General features: G+C 38.6%; 1 protein-coding gene and 1 long non-coding RNA gene across 2 annotated transcripts; both read left to right on the top strand.

Moving 5' to 3' along the window:
* Positions 1-3889: 3889 nt before the first annotated feature.
* LOC148206946 (uncharacterized) lies at positions 3890-7356 on the top strand. The gene is made up of 3 exons (XR_015786645.1): positions 3890-4822; positions 5100-5184; positions 7002-7356. It is a non-coding gene; the product is annotated as an uncharacterized LOC148206946 (long non-coding RNA).
* Positions 7357-7721: 365 nt separating this feature from the next.
* Positions 7722-12875, top strand: LOC124826652 (serine/threonine-protein kinase AtPK2/AtPK19-like). Its single transcript, XM_047299544.2, has 6 exons — positions 7722-8282; positions 8353-8435; positions 8532-8652; positions 8869-9042; positions 9517-9624; positions 10646-12875. The coding sequence occupies exons 1-6, from the start codon at positions 7809-7811 to the stop codon at positions 10937-10939; spliced, it is 1254 nt and encodes a 417-aa protein (XP_047155500.1). The 5' UTR covers positions 7722-7808; the 3' UTR covers positions 10940-12875.
* Positions 12876-15742: the final 2867 nt, after the last annotated feature.

The raw sequence follows: 15742 nt of genomic DNA, 5'->3' as shown, positions 1-15742 counted from the left end.
ACGCGACTAATTCACAAAATCTCGAAGCTGCTCGCGCTAATTCTGAAGCGACCCAAAGGCAACTGATGGAGATTCTTGCAGCTACTAGGGGTACGCCAAGAGCATCTGCTTCAAACACTACTCATCAGGTTGAGTGGAGTTTGGAAAATTTCTTGCAGCATCGTCCTGCAAAGTTTGATGGGAAATGCCTTCCTGACGAAGCTGATCAGTGGATAAGGGACATGGAGCAGATCTACAATGCCAAGCGATGTCCAGAAGACAACAGGTTAGCGTATACTGAGTATCTGCTGACTGGGGAGGCAAGTCACTGGTGGACAAGCGTTAAGATGATACTAACAGAAGCTGAAAGCCTTATTTCCTGGGAAGTGTTCAAGGAAAAATTTTATGAGGAGTATTTCCCGGACAGTGTCCGTTTCGGCAAAGAAGTGGAGTTTCTCCAGTTGGTGCAGGGCAATATGTCTGTTTCTGAGTACACTAACAGGTTCAAGCACTTGGTCCGTTTCAATACCATGGCTACCAGTGAAGTGTGGCAGTGCCGGAAGTTCGAAAATGGGCTGAGAAGTGATCTAAAGGTACTAATCTCCAGCCTTTGCATTAAGTCTTTTCCTGCCATGGTTGAGAGAGCAAAAGTGTTAGAAAAAAATGTGGCTGAAGTAGAACGACTGAAGAAACAACAACAACCAACTAGAGGGCCAATCATGTCCAGGCCTAATCTGAATCGGAATAGGTTGCCATATGCTCGCCCAGCACAACCATCTAATTCCCAGGCTATGGTTGTTGGTGGCCAGTCTGGACAGCACGGATCAGTCAAGTGTTTCCAATGCGGAGGACCACACTACCGGTCGTCTTGCCCTCAGTTATTGGGAGTAAAGTCCTGCACTCGTTGTGGAAGAAATGGTCATATAGAACGTGAGTGTAGAATGGGCGGACGAGCGGCAATGAGGCCGCTAAATGCTGGGAGGATGCAACAGGATCGGGGTGGACGAGCACAAGCTGTCGGTCGAGTGTATGCGATCACGGGCGCCGAAGCTGCCAGCTCAGGTACGCTCATCACCAGTACTTGTTTGCTGTTTGTAATGCCTGTTTGTGTATTGTATGATTCGGGGGCAACGCACTCCTTCATTTCGAAGGCGTGTGTTGAGAAATTGGGATTAGCCGAACGCGAGATGCAGTTCGACTTGGTAGTATCAACCCCAGCGGCTGGTGAGGTTAGGACGTCTACTGTATGTGTTAAGTGTCCTATAGAGGTTGAGGGGCGAAATTACAAAGTGAATCTCATTTGTCTACCCTTGAAAGATTTAGAAGTAATCTTAGGAATGGATTGGCTGGCTGCCAATCGCATTCTCATAGATTGCGGTGCAAAGGAATTGGTGTTTCCAGACGAGTATGAAGTGGATCTATCTGTGACGCTCGGTCAATTGAAAGAAGACATCGGGGATGGTGCCAGTTGTTTTCTGATCATGACGCATTCAGACGAACGAATTGAAGATTTGAATCATGAGCGACCGTCTAGTAAATCGAATGGAGGACGATCAGTCGTGGATGAATTCCCTGATGTATTTCCCGATGAAGTGCCTGGATTACCTCCTCCACGCGAGGTAGAATTTACTATCGACTTAGTGTCGAATGCTGGACCTATCTCTATTGCACCTTATCGGATGTCGCCAGCAGAGTTAGCTGAACTCAAGGAACAGATTGAAGAGTTAATGGATAAGCAGTTTATCAGACCTAGCGCATCACCTTGGGGAGCGCCAGTACTCTTAGTGAAGAAGAAGGATGGCAGTTCTCGTCTCTGCATAGATTACAGGCAATTAAACAAACTGACTATCAAGAACAAGTACCCTTTGCCTCGGATAGACGACCTGCTAGATCAATTACATGGCGCGGTCATATTTTCAAAGATTGATTTACGGTCGGGATATCATCAGATTCGGGTGAAGGAAGAAGACATCCAGAAGACAGCCTTCCGATCTCGATACGGACACTACGAGTATGTAGTAATGCCGTTCGGTGTGACAAACGCCCCAGCAATATTTATGGACTACATGAATCGTATCTTCAGACCGTATCTAGACAAGTTCGTAGTCGTCTTCATTGATGACATTCTTGTCTATTCCAAAAGCTATGAAGAGCATGAAGATCACTTGAGGATCGTTCTAGGTGTGCTAAGAGAAAAGGAGTTATATGCCAAATTCTCTAAATGTGAATTCTGGATGAAGGAAGTACCATTCTTGGGACATGTGGTTTCAGCTGAAGGAATCTCAGTAGATCCGGCTAAAGTAAGAGCAGTACTGGAATGGGAGAGTCCACGCTCAGTTACCGAGGTTCGTAGTTTTGTGGGACTCGCGGGGTACTATAGACGGTTCATTGAAGGATTTTCCAAAATAGTAGCTCCGCTTACTCAGCTGACCAGAAAGGATCAACCGTTCGCTTGGACCGATCGGTGTGAAAGAAGTTTCCAAGAATTGAAGAATAAGTTAACGAGCGCCCCAGTACTGGTCATACCTGACACGGCTAAACCCTTCGTGGTATATTGTGACGCGTCTCATCAGGGTTTGGGCTGTGTACTCATGCAAGAAAAGAGGGTGGTTGCTTACGCCTCTCGGCAACTGAAGGTTCACGAGAGGAACTACCCAACTCACGACCTGGAATTAGCAGCAGTCGTCTTTGCTTTGAAGATTTGGAGGCACTACTTGTATGGATCAACTTTCCAAGTGTTCAGTGATCATAAGAGTCTCAAGTACCTTTTTGATCAAAAGGAGTTGAATATGAGACAGAGACGTTGGCTGGAGTTCTTGAAGGACTATGACTTTGAACTACTTTACCATCCGGGAAAAGCAAATGTTGTAGCAGACGCTTTAAGCAGAAAGGTAGTTCACGTCTCCTCCATGATGGTCCGAGAGTTAAGTTTGGTAGAGAGCTTTAGAGATCTAAGGTTACAGTTCGACTTGGAACCGAATGTTATTAAATGCTGTACTCTTAGAATCTCCAGTGACGTATTTGACCGGATCAGAATGAAGCAGCGAGAAGACGAAGAGTTGGTGAAGATCTTGAACGCACTCGGTACAGATCAGGCCAAGGAGTTCAACACGGGAACAGACGGTTGTCTACGATACATGGGTAGGACGTGCATTCCGAATGATGGTGAGTTAAAAAGGATGATTCTTGAGGAAGGACACCACAGTCGTCTTAGCATACACCCTGGTATGACTAAGATGTATCAGGACCTCAGGAAGTCGTTCTGGTGGCCGGGAATGAAGAGTGATGTCGCACGTTTTGTGGCATCATGCTTAACGTGTCAACGAGCCAAGGCTGAACATCAAAGGCCAGGCGGTCTACTTCAGCAGTTAGAGATTCCGGAATGGAAGTGGGACGGCATTGCGATGGACTTCGTGACCCACTTACCTCGAACTGTCAGGAATCATGATTCCGTGTGGGTAATTGTGGATCGACTAACGAAGAGTGCTCATTTCCTAGCAGTCAATCTGAAGATGTCCATGACGAACCTGGCTAAGCTTTACATTAAGGAAATTGTTCGTCTACATGGAGTTCCGTCTAGCATTGTTTCAGACCGAGACACGAGATTTACTTCTCGGTTCTGGCGATCATTACAAAGTGAGCTCGGTAGTAAACTCCATATGAGTTCGGCCTATCATCCTCAGACGGACGGTCAGTCCGAGAGGACCATCCAGACGCTTGAAGACTTATTGAGGACGTGTGTTCTAGATCACATGGGCGTTTGGGATGAAGTCTTACCTTTGGTAGAGTTCACCTACAACAATAGTTTCCAAGCCAGCATAGGAATGGCTCCCTTAAAAGCTCTGTACGGTAGGAAATGCCAAACGCCATTGTGTTGGTTTCAGGAAGGGGAAAAAGTGTTAATAGGACCAGAGCTCATTCAGCAGACGACTGAGAAGGTGAAGTTGATTCAAGAAAGGCTGAAGACGTCCAGGAGTCGACAGAAATCCTACGCTGACAAGAGGAGAAGACCCTTGGAGTTCGATGCAGGAGATCATGTTTTCCTTAGACTGCATCCGACCACGGGAGTTGGGAGAGCCATTCGACCCAAGAAGTTGTCTCCCAAATTCATCGGACCTTATCAGATCTTGAGGAAGATCGGGCTAGTTGCGTACGAGTTATCTTTGCCGCCTCAGTTATCAAACTTGCATCCAGTCTTCCACGTTTCTCAACTTCGGAAGTACGTATCCGACCCTTCTCACATATTAGAGTTAGAAGATATTCGTCTTCGTCAAGATCGTACATTGGAGATGCAGCCGGTACGCATTGAAGATAGCAACACCAAGTACTACAAGAGGAAAGCTGTCAGATTGGTGAAAGTTGTCTGGGATGAAAAGACGGGCGACTCTACATGGGAAGTGGAAGATGCCATGAAGGATTTGTATCCCCATCTGTTTGAGAGTACGTCTTAATTTTCGAGGACGAAAATTTTTGTAGTTGGGGGGAATGTCAGGCCTCAAAAAAAAAAAAACAAAAAACAAAAACAAAAAAAAAAAAAAACAAAAAGATAACGGGGAGGAAGGAACGTGCGCTGCCACAAAGGGACAGCGAACGTTGCTTCCCCCTTTGAAAACAAAACCAAAAGCAAACAAGAAAAGGAAAGAGAAGAAGAGGGGAAGAGGGAAGAGTTTGGGAAGTTAAAAAGGGAAGCTATGGGTCTGCTGGGAGGGGAAAGGATTGCTGCCAAATTTTTGTGAGAGAGGAGAAGTTCTTGCTGAAAGTTCTGGGAAAGAGGAGAAGTGGAGAACTTTTGAAGTTTTGGAGGAGATAGACTCAAAGAATTCACAAAGGAAGTCTTCAAGAGGTAAGGAGTGCTAGAATTTTCGTTTTGATTAGTTAATCTCACTGTTTTTGTAGAAATCCAAAAGCTTTAAAGTTAAAAATGGAGGTTTTTCTGGTTTTCTGGAAAACCTATGATTCTGCAGAATCTGCAGAATCGCGTTCGTCCAATTTGGTTTCAAATTGGACGTTCGTCCAAATTGAGACGAATTGAACGTTCGTCCACTTTGTTTTGAACATTCGTTTTTCCTTAGCCTGACGAGCGTTCGCTTATGCGTTGCTCATGCGTTCATCCATTGTAGCTTGGTTTGGACGAGCGTTGACGAGCGGGGGATTTATAGTGGAAAGGTGTAATTGTGTGCGTCTGCGAACGTTCGTCATTTCCGGGTAAGGGAAGCTTATTTAATTTAACTGGTTTGATGTATGCTATTTGCACGTTCGTTATTTTACTGCATAAAAGTAATGCGTGATGTATGAATGGTATGAACGTTCGTTATTTGGCTGTATGGGTATGATGTATTATGTTTACTCTGACTAGTATGCATGAACGTTCGTTGATGTGGTGAAATGAAATAAATGAATGTTTGATGATATGGATTTGATGAGGACTGTGAAATATACCATGACATGAATGAATGAAACTATGAAACTGTATGATGAGAAATGAACTGGAACATAACTGGATTTGAAAATGATCTTCCCATGAGTATGTACGTTCGTACTGAACGGTCATTGACCGTTCGGTTTTTCTTAGTAATATGGTTGAAATCTCAATTCTCCCATTTGAATGAAAATCTTGTTGAGAACGAGCGTCCTTTTGTAAAAATGCTGTGCTTGAGCGTTCGGCCAAGCACTGTTTGTATTTGAGTGTCCTTTGATAAATTTCTACCCTTTTCATTTCCACAATTTGATACGTTCGTTACTGAGACGGTCACTGACCGTTCGGTTTTCTTGGCAAACATAATGAAAAATAGGATTCTGTCATCTGGGTAGAATCCTGGTCGAGGACGAACGTCCTCATACTAAAATGCTTTGCTCTTAGCGTTCGGCAAAGCACTGTTACTTCAAGTTACTTAACGTTCGGTCTCACTCCTGACGTTCGTACTGGGAAGCGTTCGATATCACACTGAACGTACGCTCTTATTGACGCTCGGTCTTATACTGAGCGTTCGCTATAAATGAAGCTCGGTCTTACACTGAGCGCTCGCTCTAAATTGTGTTCGGTCTATACCGAGCGTTCGTCCTAATTGCCCCGATTTGAAACGAGCGTTCGTCATAAAATGGGGTTCAGTCTTATACTGAGCGCTCGCTCTGAATGGTGTTCGGTTTAATTGAAATAGCGTACGTCCAACTTCTGATTTGCCACGTTCGGTCATTTATTTAAAATTCACGAGCGTCAGTTCATTAACTGATTCTCAAGGTAATAACGTTCGTCCAATGAACAGTATAATATGTATTCCCGTACGTCATTGAAATTCTGTCGTTCGTACTTTGATTCGAACGAGTGTCGTTTTGGGTCTCGCTGACAGCGTTCGTCCTCGGCCTTATTGGGGACAGAACGTTCGTTTTTTTTTAGTCTACAAAGAAATGATGAAAATAAATATGAAATTATAAAGGTTGAGAATATATGATATGAAAGCAAATTGTGACTTTTGAACGAGCGTTCCAGTTAGGGACGACTCATTGATGAATAGTAATTTTGGAAAGTATACGAGATGAAATGAAAATATGATTATTGAACGAGCGTTCCAGGTAGGAATGACTCAGATAAATGTTGAAATTCGTAAAGTATGACTGTGGGAAGTTAATGCTGGCTGTTCAATCCTGATATTCCGTGAGTGATCGTCCTCAAGTAGAGGCGCACGTCATGCGTGGGAATGGCAGGAGGTCGTCGTCCTTAGAGGTACTTTGGACGGACGTACTAACCTCGGGTGGCAGCTGATGAGAATGCCAGTTACCACACCACCCGGGTGCACGAACGCCTGTAACTACGCAGAATTCATACAGTCCGGACAGTCAGTCGTGTCGAGTTTTATTTTGTGCATGCGTTATAATGTCTTGATGTGTGATAAATTATGTAATGAATTGTATGACTGATGCATGAGTTAAATTAAGTAAGCTTACCCTTTCGTTTCCTTGTGTTGTCTATTGTCCTTGTACGTCCGTCTTGTCATTGCAATGATCATCCGTGTGGATGTGAGCAGAGGGAGACGAGCGTTTGGAAGAGGCGCTGAATGAAGAGAACCTGGTTGATGTCGAAGTGAAGACCGAGCAGTGAGGCGCTCGGCCAGTTATGTAGCCAGTATTAGAGTGGTCGTTCGACCATCTTGTCTTGTTATTTTATTCCGATAGACCGTTCGGTATTTGTGCTGTGTAAACCATTCGGTCAAGTTTCGTGTACGTTCGGCTTTTTCATTTGTAACTCTGAAGACGTGCGGCTTTGCACGTCTGTTTTGTTATTATTGTAAGACTGTACTCAAGGACGTTCGTCCTTGAGCGTTGTTTTGTTTTAGTTGGAAAACTGTACTGAAATATTATTAAATGTGATTTTCTGATTTTATGGTTTATGCTGTATTTTTGGGATGTCACAATTAGTCATCGTAAATAATAATATAAAAATTATCATAAATATAACAGTTCAAAAAGAAATTACTTATTATCTTACATTAATTATAATATTATTTTATAATAAACTCAAAAACTTTAATTATTTTTAATTTTTAGCATATGAAAATAAATAAATAAAATAATATATTTGAAAAATATAAACTTAATTAAACCCAAAAAATAACCATAAAAACATCTTTAATTTGGATTTATCTCTTAGAAAATAATTTATTATTGAAGCATGATCCGAGGAGCATGAACAGCGGGTGGGCCCATCCCTTGAGGTCCCTGTTCCTAGTTCGACGTTAGCTCGACTAATCGAATCAATCATTCACCAATTCGATTCACTGAATGCAAAGTGCAATGTAATCTCAACTCTTCTCTTTCTCTCCCTCCAACGAAAAATGGTGTCAACACACGACAAGAAGACGAACCTCGCCAGACTCATCATCCCTTCTTCTTCATCTTCCCCATCCCCATCCCCATCCATCACAAGCCCACATGTCATTCACAGTAGGTCCCACTCCTTTGTGGGTCCCTCCCCGCGCTTCAATCCCTCCTCAACCCCTCTCTTCTTCCTCCAAGAGGACGACGACGAAGACGAAGAAAAGGAACCTCTTTCTTCTGACCCTGTTAAGATTGGACCTTCCGATTTTCATATTCTCCGTGTCGTAGGGCAGGGTGCCTTTGGCAAGGTCTTTCTCGTCAGAAAAAAAGGAAATTGCTTCGATGGTGATGGTGATGGGGTCTTCGCCATGAAGGTCATGAGAAAGGACACCATTATAAAGAAAAACCACGTTGATTACATGAAAGCGGAGAGGGATATTCTCACTAAAGTCCTTCACCCTTTCATTGTTCAGCTACGTTACTCTTTTCAGGTCTCTAACTCACTATCCTGCTTCACTTCAATTCATTCACACAGTCACTTATTCAGCATGTTATGTGCAGACCAATTCTAAGTTATATTTGGTGTTGGATTTTGTAAACGGAGGGCATCTCTTCTTTCATCTGTATCGCCAGGGTATCTTCAGGTTTTTTTATTTCTTCATCTTGTTGTGTGTTGCAAGATACTGTTGAAAGTTTATGGAATTTTAATCATCCTTTGTTTCGGTGCATGTGGTGAGTAGTGAGGATCAGGCAAGGCTTTACACTGCTGAGATAGTGTCTGCAGTTTCACATCTTCACAGCAAAGGCATCGTGCATCGGGATCTTAAGCCTGAAAACATTCTAATGGACTCTCACGGGCATGTAATAATAATGCTCGTTACTCACCTCCTATGCCTTGTTTTCTTTGATCAACTTTGCTTTTTCTTCTTTGACTTTTGGTAGTCTAGTGTTTTCTGTCTCACCTTGTGGGGTTGTGCTCCTTATTCTGATGTATTAAGTTTGCTAAGTTCACTGTAGAATATCTTAGATGGCTGAGCTGTATAGTTCTCCTTTGATATTTTCTCTGCTCGTGTGTAGGTCATGCTGACTGATTTTGGAATGTCAAAAGAGATTGATGAATTGGGAAGATCCAACTCTCTTTGTGGCACCGTGGAATATATGGCTCCTGAAATTCTTCTGGCTAAAGGCCATAACAAGGATGCGGATTGGTGGAGTGTTGGTATCCTGTTGTATGAAATGCTAACAGGGAAGGTAATGCCCATCTGCACCAAAAATGCTAATAACACATTTTCTAACACTTATCATTGTCTTAAAACCTAAATTTTATTTGAAATTACTTTTGTGGGTGTCAAGATTATGTTGTTTTCAGTGAATTTTAAACAATAATAAAGAGTATGTTACGGGTATTTGTCTTGTATTTATCTATGAGTAGATTGTGGGTGAAGGTACCTAAAGTTGAATACTTGGAATTATATGTGGACAATAACAATATGCACGGTTAGAAATTACAATACATGAAGTATTTGGCCTTGAATAGAGCACGTTATTAATCAAGATATGTATGTCTTGGCCTAGGCTTTGTGTACATTTTTTTTATTTTTCAAAATTGATGTCTGAATGAATCTGTTCATTTGCTGTTCAGGAACCTTTTCTATTTCATTTATTTTCCATGTAAGAACACAAGGAGAAGCATTAACTTGTTATGGTCTATGATTCGATTTGCAGGCACCGTTTACACACACTAACAGAAAGAAACTTCAGGAGAAAATTATTAAAGAGAAAGTTAAACTTCCACCATTCCTTACCAGTGAAGCTCATTCATTACTCAAAGGAGTAAGTAGACGACAGTATATATGGTTTTCTTCCATTTTGTTTCTCTACTTTATCGTTTTCATTCACAGTGCACTTACAAGTATAATATGCCAGTTACCTGAACATAACTTAGAATGTTTGTTGTAGCTTTCTGAACCCACTGCCTTTAATATTGCGCTGGTGTCCTTTTCACTTGTCAATTTTCTATTTTTGTGTGATCTTTTTTTTTTTGTGTGTGAAATCGTATGGCTGAGGGTTCTGCATTCCAAAAGCGATCCTATCTAATTTCTATTGGGATAATTCTATTTGACATTTATACTGTATAGTGAAACTAAATATATGTCAACCAAATACCATATTCGTAGGCATATTTCAATTTATATCTTTCTCAAAACCAGTCTAAGTTCATTATCGAAGAAATCATCTATTGACCTCCAAAATTCCAATTCTGATAATTTGTGAACGCTAATTTGTTTTATTTCATGAGTATGTAGATGGACCCTGGTGTCTGTGTTAATGTACTTCGATTTCACTTGTGTTATTCAAAAGGAAAATATTTTTTTTAAATGATATTAATATTCTAATACAAATGAGTGGAAAAGATGTACCACAATTTTCCTGCAACTGTTTGTAAACAGTTGATTTTTCCAGTCCTTTTTGAGGCTACTTTGTACACAGCCACACTCAGAAGATCTGACCATCTTGATCAAAATGCAAAATGAGTTATTTCTTTGAATACAAAATTGAAGGTAGTAAAAGCATCTGCACAGTGAGTATCAATTTTCCTTACCTAATGGAAATTCCTAGAGAAATAAAAAATTTGACGACCACATTTATGTACATGCTATTTTGCTACTAAGCATGAATATTCGAAGGATAGCTTAGAGAAATAATAGGAGAATGCAGGGATATATGAAAAGTTCCTGCTCTGGGACGTGATGTTTCAAATTATTGTGTTTTGAGATTAAAAGATTAAACTTTGTATTGAAAGAGATGGAGGCATCCAATTCTAAAATCTGCACATTCTGTTTACTTATTACAGTTGCTGCAAAAGGATCCAACAACAAGGTTAGGACATGGGCGAAATGGAGATGAGCAGATCAAAAGTCATAAATGGTTTAGGTCAATCAATTGGAAAAAATTGGAGGCAAGAGAACTGGAACCAAAGTTTAAACCAGATGTGTCTGGGAAAGACTGTACTGCTAATTTTGACAAATGTTGGACAGCAATGCCCCCTAATGACTCACCAGCATCCACACCTACAGCAGGTGACCATTTCCAGGGCTATACTTATGTGGCGCCCAACCCTTGGCTTTCATCTGGTTCACTACAATGAACAAGGAAATCTGTACATTGATCTATGTATCAAAATAAGACAAGTAACCCATTTCTTCTTATGGTGAGCTTTCTCAGCTTACAAGTAACCAAAACCTTCTCTGACCATTGCAGAGAATACAGAATGTTTAGGGGCTCTGATATGACCCATTATGTTTGTGCAGCTTTGTTAGTTCTTGTTTTAAATTAAGGTCAACATTAACATATTTGTACAACCAGGGCCCTGAAGAGGGTGAGGGTGTATCACATATTTGACTTATTCATCAGAAGAGTTTGCATGTATGAAATTGTATTGTCTTATCTTATGCATACATAACTACGAGCTATTGAACACGTAGCTATCAACTCTTCTGCTTATAAGATCCAGAAAGATTGATACTTGTTGCCACCAATGTCTTTGGTTCTATTTCTTTCCCCTGCAAACGCGCACGTTTTTCATTTTGGGTAGGAAGTATAAAAGCTTTTGTCTAATCTATCAAGGTCAAATCTTTGGGTGGTTCTTTGAGATGGACCCTCCTTCCATCACTGCATGCTTGAGTAGTAGAGTTAGATACACTGGATGAGACGATTCCAAGCGTCATTTGTAAGGTATGAGCAAAGGGGTGATAATCGTTATTTAAAATGTAAAGACAACCATTAAGAAACAGTAACATTCTGAAAAACACAAATAGGAGATTAGCAGTATGAAAGAATCTTATACCATCTGGACTTTAAGACTTTGCGTAACCCAAGCATAACAAAATATCAAGCCTCCATAACATGTGAACTACGTGAGTGTTATAAGATGAGGCTAAATTCTTCGCCACATCTCCCCAATATCTGGCCATATGCACCAGTCACTAAAATCTACTTTTTCCCCGTTTATAGTTTTATAAAGCCTAGAATCTTAATGGTTTCAACAAATGGATCAAACTCACCAAACCAATTATTGTTGTTATGTGTGCTTACTACATGTTTCCATTCGACATACAGACCACAAAAGCAACAAGATTCCATCTACATTACGTGGGCTCTACTCTTTGCAGAAGAACCTTCATATAACTGAATGAGCAAGGGATCCACCCACTAAAGAAACTGAGATTAGGATATATTTCGACGAGGGTTTACACGAAACCAGAAAGAACCCAAAAAGACCAATTCACCCACCCCCATCTACATCCTATGCTTATAAATAGACCTTGCTTAAAAATGTTGCAATAACCACCATCTCTTGAAATAATGGACAGAATCAAATCCAAGAATGAGAAGTCTCTTTGTGAGAAGTCCATGAAGGTTGTAGTAAATATCATTAAGCTGTCTTCTTTCTCTATTGCACAGAAGACTCTTGGTGTCACAAGTAAAAAGACTGGTCCAGAGTCTGATATGGACTCTGATGAGGAAGCACCGGTTCCTGATCAATTTCCTACAAGCAGAAGATCGCAACAGCCACAGAGCCGTGCAAACCCCACATACGTGATCAAGTCATGTGGGAGCAACGGATCAACTGAACATTTGATTTATCAAGAAAGAGTTCCTACTGATGTTAACCCAAATAAAGAACAGTGTGTTGATGGATTGGCTTCTGACTATATCAGTAAGATACGCAACAAGCTTGGGCGTGGTGTATAAGGAGAAATTCTTACATGGTCTAGGACCATGTGATCTTGGCCATTCTCCATATAATACGTTCCAATTACTCAAAGGGGTTAACAATGTGTCTCACGTAGATGGACCAAGAACATGTGTTCTTGATCATGTAACAATTTCTTAGTTGTCTTCGATTGTGTGCTCCATGTATCATACTACTTAGATAAGCAGCCGTTTTGGTTGGAATTAACCAGCTGTATGGATGTAATAAACTTAGCTGTTGGGGTTTCTAGCTAAAACAAAAGTAGTTGTTTCTGTTGAAACCCGACTCAACTTTTTCCTTGATGCTTTATTTAATATTCTTTGCTGGATGGACAAGTATTATATGTAGAGTAGTTTACATACATGATGTTCTAAACATACGAGTTTGCATAAACTATACATCATTAATGATTTCATTTGGCTTTGAGATGATATTTTCCATCCAAATAATGTCTAGTAAATCTCTCTTCAGGGCAAAAGATACTAATAATTCCGAGTATTTGAGTTTTGCAGTCATAGTGGTGGTCCAACATACAGGTGTGGATAAAAAATAAAGTACATGAACAAGTGGTTCAAGAATATGATCGCTAAACATCCTGATGATGGAAGGTACCCCAACATTTCAATATTTTATTAACTCCAATTTTAAGCTCCAAATATGTGTGTATATAGAAACAAAGAACCTGAGGTGGAATATCTTCTAATGACCTTATTTGTGCTTATAAAAGTACCTTCATAAATTATTTATCTTAGCTCAGTTCTTATTTTGAACTTGCTAAAACAAATTCTATTTTAACTTATTTGAATAATTTTCAATCAAATTATGAAGATGCTTATGCGATGAGATGGTTTAATCCTTTGAAGTTAACATATGCAGCATTTATGAGTAAAACTGGGTGAGCATAACCCAAATACCAGCAAAGAGATGTCCACTTTATGTGCCTTATACTTCACCGGCCAACCTATATGCTTTTCACCCAGTAGCTTTCAGCATCTTTTCTTCTTCTTTTGCCATTCTCATTATGTTATAATAATAATAATTTTACTTCTCTTGCGTATTAAGCCATCCCTGTGCCCTCAATTTCTACAGAAACAATTGTCTCATGTTAAACTATACAAATATATATTTTTGAGAAACATTGGTTGATACAAGTAGCTAGCACCATCTTATATTTCTTGACCAAGTAGTAAAGATTTGAATTTTAAGGATGGTTACAGAACAAAAATATACATATATTTTCATGACAGTATACACCAGCAGATAGCATGTACTAGTTAAATCTTGAATTCAAATTTTGTGTTGATGGTAGGGACAAACATTTGTAAAGAAGGAACTTATGCCTTTGAAGGGAATGGTTGTAGCTAATTGGGAATCCAAGTGAACCAAATCTTCAAGAATCTTCCACCACCAGTGTGAACAAAACATTATTACATCAGCATATGATGTTTCTGATGATCATGTCATTTCCTCTTCAGCTATGTGCTCTAGTCGTTTGCTTCTTCTATCTCATCACTTCACACTTCATTTTCTTCTTTCATAATACGTGTTAATCGTTCGTTCTTTTTTTTCATAAACAAGCAAAGCACATCTAATCTACACCTTTGTTCTTTGGAGAGAATTGGTGGGAATAAGTAAGCAATTTTTTCAATTCTTCACCCCTTTTTTACGAGAATCAATAGGAAAATATTTATATTCTCTACTATATGGATCCTCTCTAGGCCACTCGGCTACTCCGACAATCAATACTATATTGTGCTCTAAAGTATTTCTGTAACACAAATCTTGTTAAAATAGCTAATAATCCTATACTCATGAAAAACTAGACCACCAATTTAAGTTAAGATTAGACATAATTATCGTTTTTAAACTTTGAGATGAAATTAAATTTTGTTTATATCTCGCATTTTAAATTAATATTTGAACTAGAGTGTGTCAAATATTCAACAAATTTTGTTCAATTAAATTAAAAGGATTATGTCTATTTATTTTTTAAGTTTGAGAGCAAACAGAATCAAGTTTTAAAACATAAAAAAAAAATCTAATTTTTCACTCATAGATAAAAATATAAGTATAAGTCGAATATTTTTAGATATAGAAAATACATGATCATGTAAAAGTCATCTCAACCTTATAATAATATATTCCATACGTGATTGATATCGACAAACGCACGATAATCATTTTCAAACGATCAAGGAATAGCCATTATTGTCTGGATCATTCCTTTCAAAACGAGTAAACTCCCATCTAGACTTAAAATTTTATAGAGTTTAAGTTTTATTCATAAAGATATGAGAAGGAAGACTTAACATGTTCATTGTCGTTTGATCATAAATTATGGTAAGTTCGTTAGCTTTTACAATAATTATTTTTTAATCATATAAAGATAACAATTGGTAATTAAATTCTAATGTAAAATATTTTCACTATTAGTGCATCATTATTAAACTCTAAACACATTTAAGATAGTTATAAAAAATTAATATATTTATCATATCTGATAACTATGAATGACAACTTAAATTTTCTGAACAACATCTACGCATCTCAATTTTAAGGGCGTTTAATGTCATTCTTCAATTTTATAAAAATATCACTTCAATTTATTAATTATAAAATATCTTTTACTTTACCTGGATAGATAATATTAAATGAAATTCATTCAAATACAATAAATTTAAATTTATTTCGTCTTAAATTCTGTGGAAATTCAAATTTATTGAACTTGGAATTTTTTTTGTTTGATAAATTCTTTCAAGTATTATCAAATTCAAAAAAAAAAATATTAATGATTGAAAACATATATATGATTGAGTTTGTTTTCAATTGATGTTGATAATGATTATTTAGGTTAAGATCGATAAGACTTATATCTACATATTGAAGTTTTTTTATTTAGTTTTCGATCAATGTTGACTAAACATGTCTCCGATTGACATTTTGGTTAAAAGTTTAAACAAATAAAAGAAATATAAAAAACTATTGATAAAAAAAAGATAATCAATGCAGAAATTGATAAAAAAAAATTAATCACTAAAAATGTCAATCAACGAAATCTAGTTCACATAAAAAAAAAAATCCTCAAAATTGGTTAATAAAACTTTAACTAATATTTGAATAAGAAATAATAATAATTTTAAAAAAATGTAAGTAAAAAATAAGTTTTATTAATATCAATATAGAAAACTCTACTTG

Source organism: Vigna umbellata, chromosome 1 (assembly GCF_029865625.1).
Source record: "Vigna umbellata cultivar VRB3 chromosome 1, Vumbellata_1.0, whole genome shotgun sequence".
Classification (NCBI taxonomy): domain Eukaryota; kingdom Viridiplantae; phylum Streptophyta; class Magnoliopsida; order Fabales; family Fabaceae; genus Vigna; species Vigna umbellata.
The sequence above is the reverse complement of the archived record's forward strand: the minus strand, read 5'-3'. Positions and strand labels throughout refer to the sequence as shown.

Excerpts from the sequence above, each read along its gene's own strand:
- LOC124826652 (XM_047299544.2), top strand. The coding sequence starts at position 7,809 with ATGGTGTCAACACACGACAAGAAGACGAACCTCGCCAGACTCATCATC. Across the intron at positions 8,436-8,531 it reads TATCGCCAGGGTATCTTCAG|TGAGGATCAGGCAAGGCTTT; the intron begins GTTTTTTTATTT and ends TGTGGTGAGTAG. Across the intron at positions 9,625-10,645 it reads CTCATTCATTACTCAAAGGA|TTGCTGCAAAAGGATCCAAC; the intron begins GTAAGTAGACGA and ends TACTTATTACAG.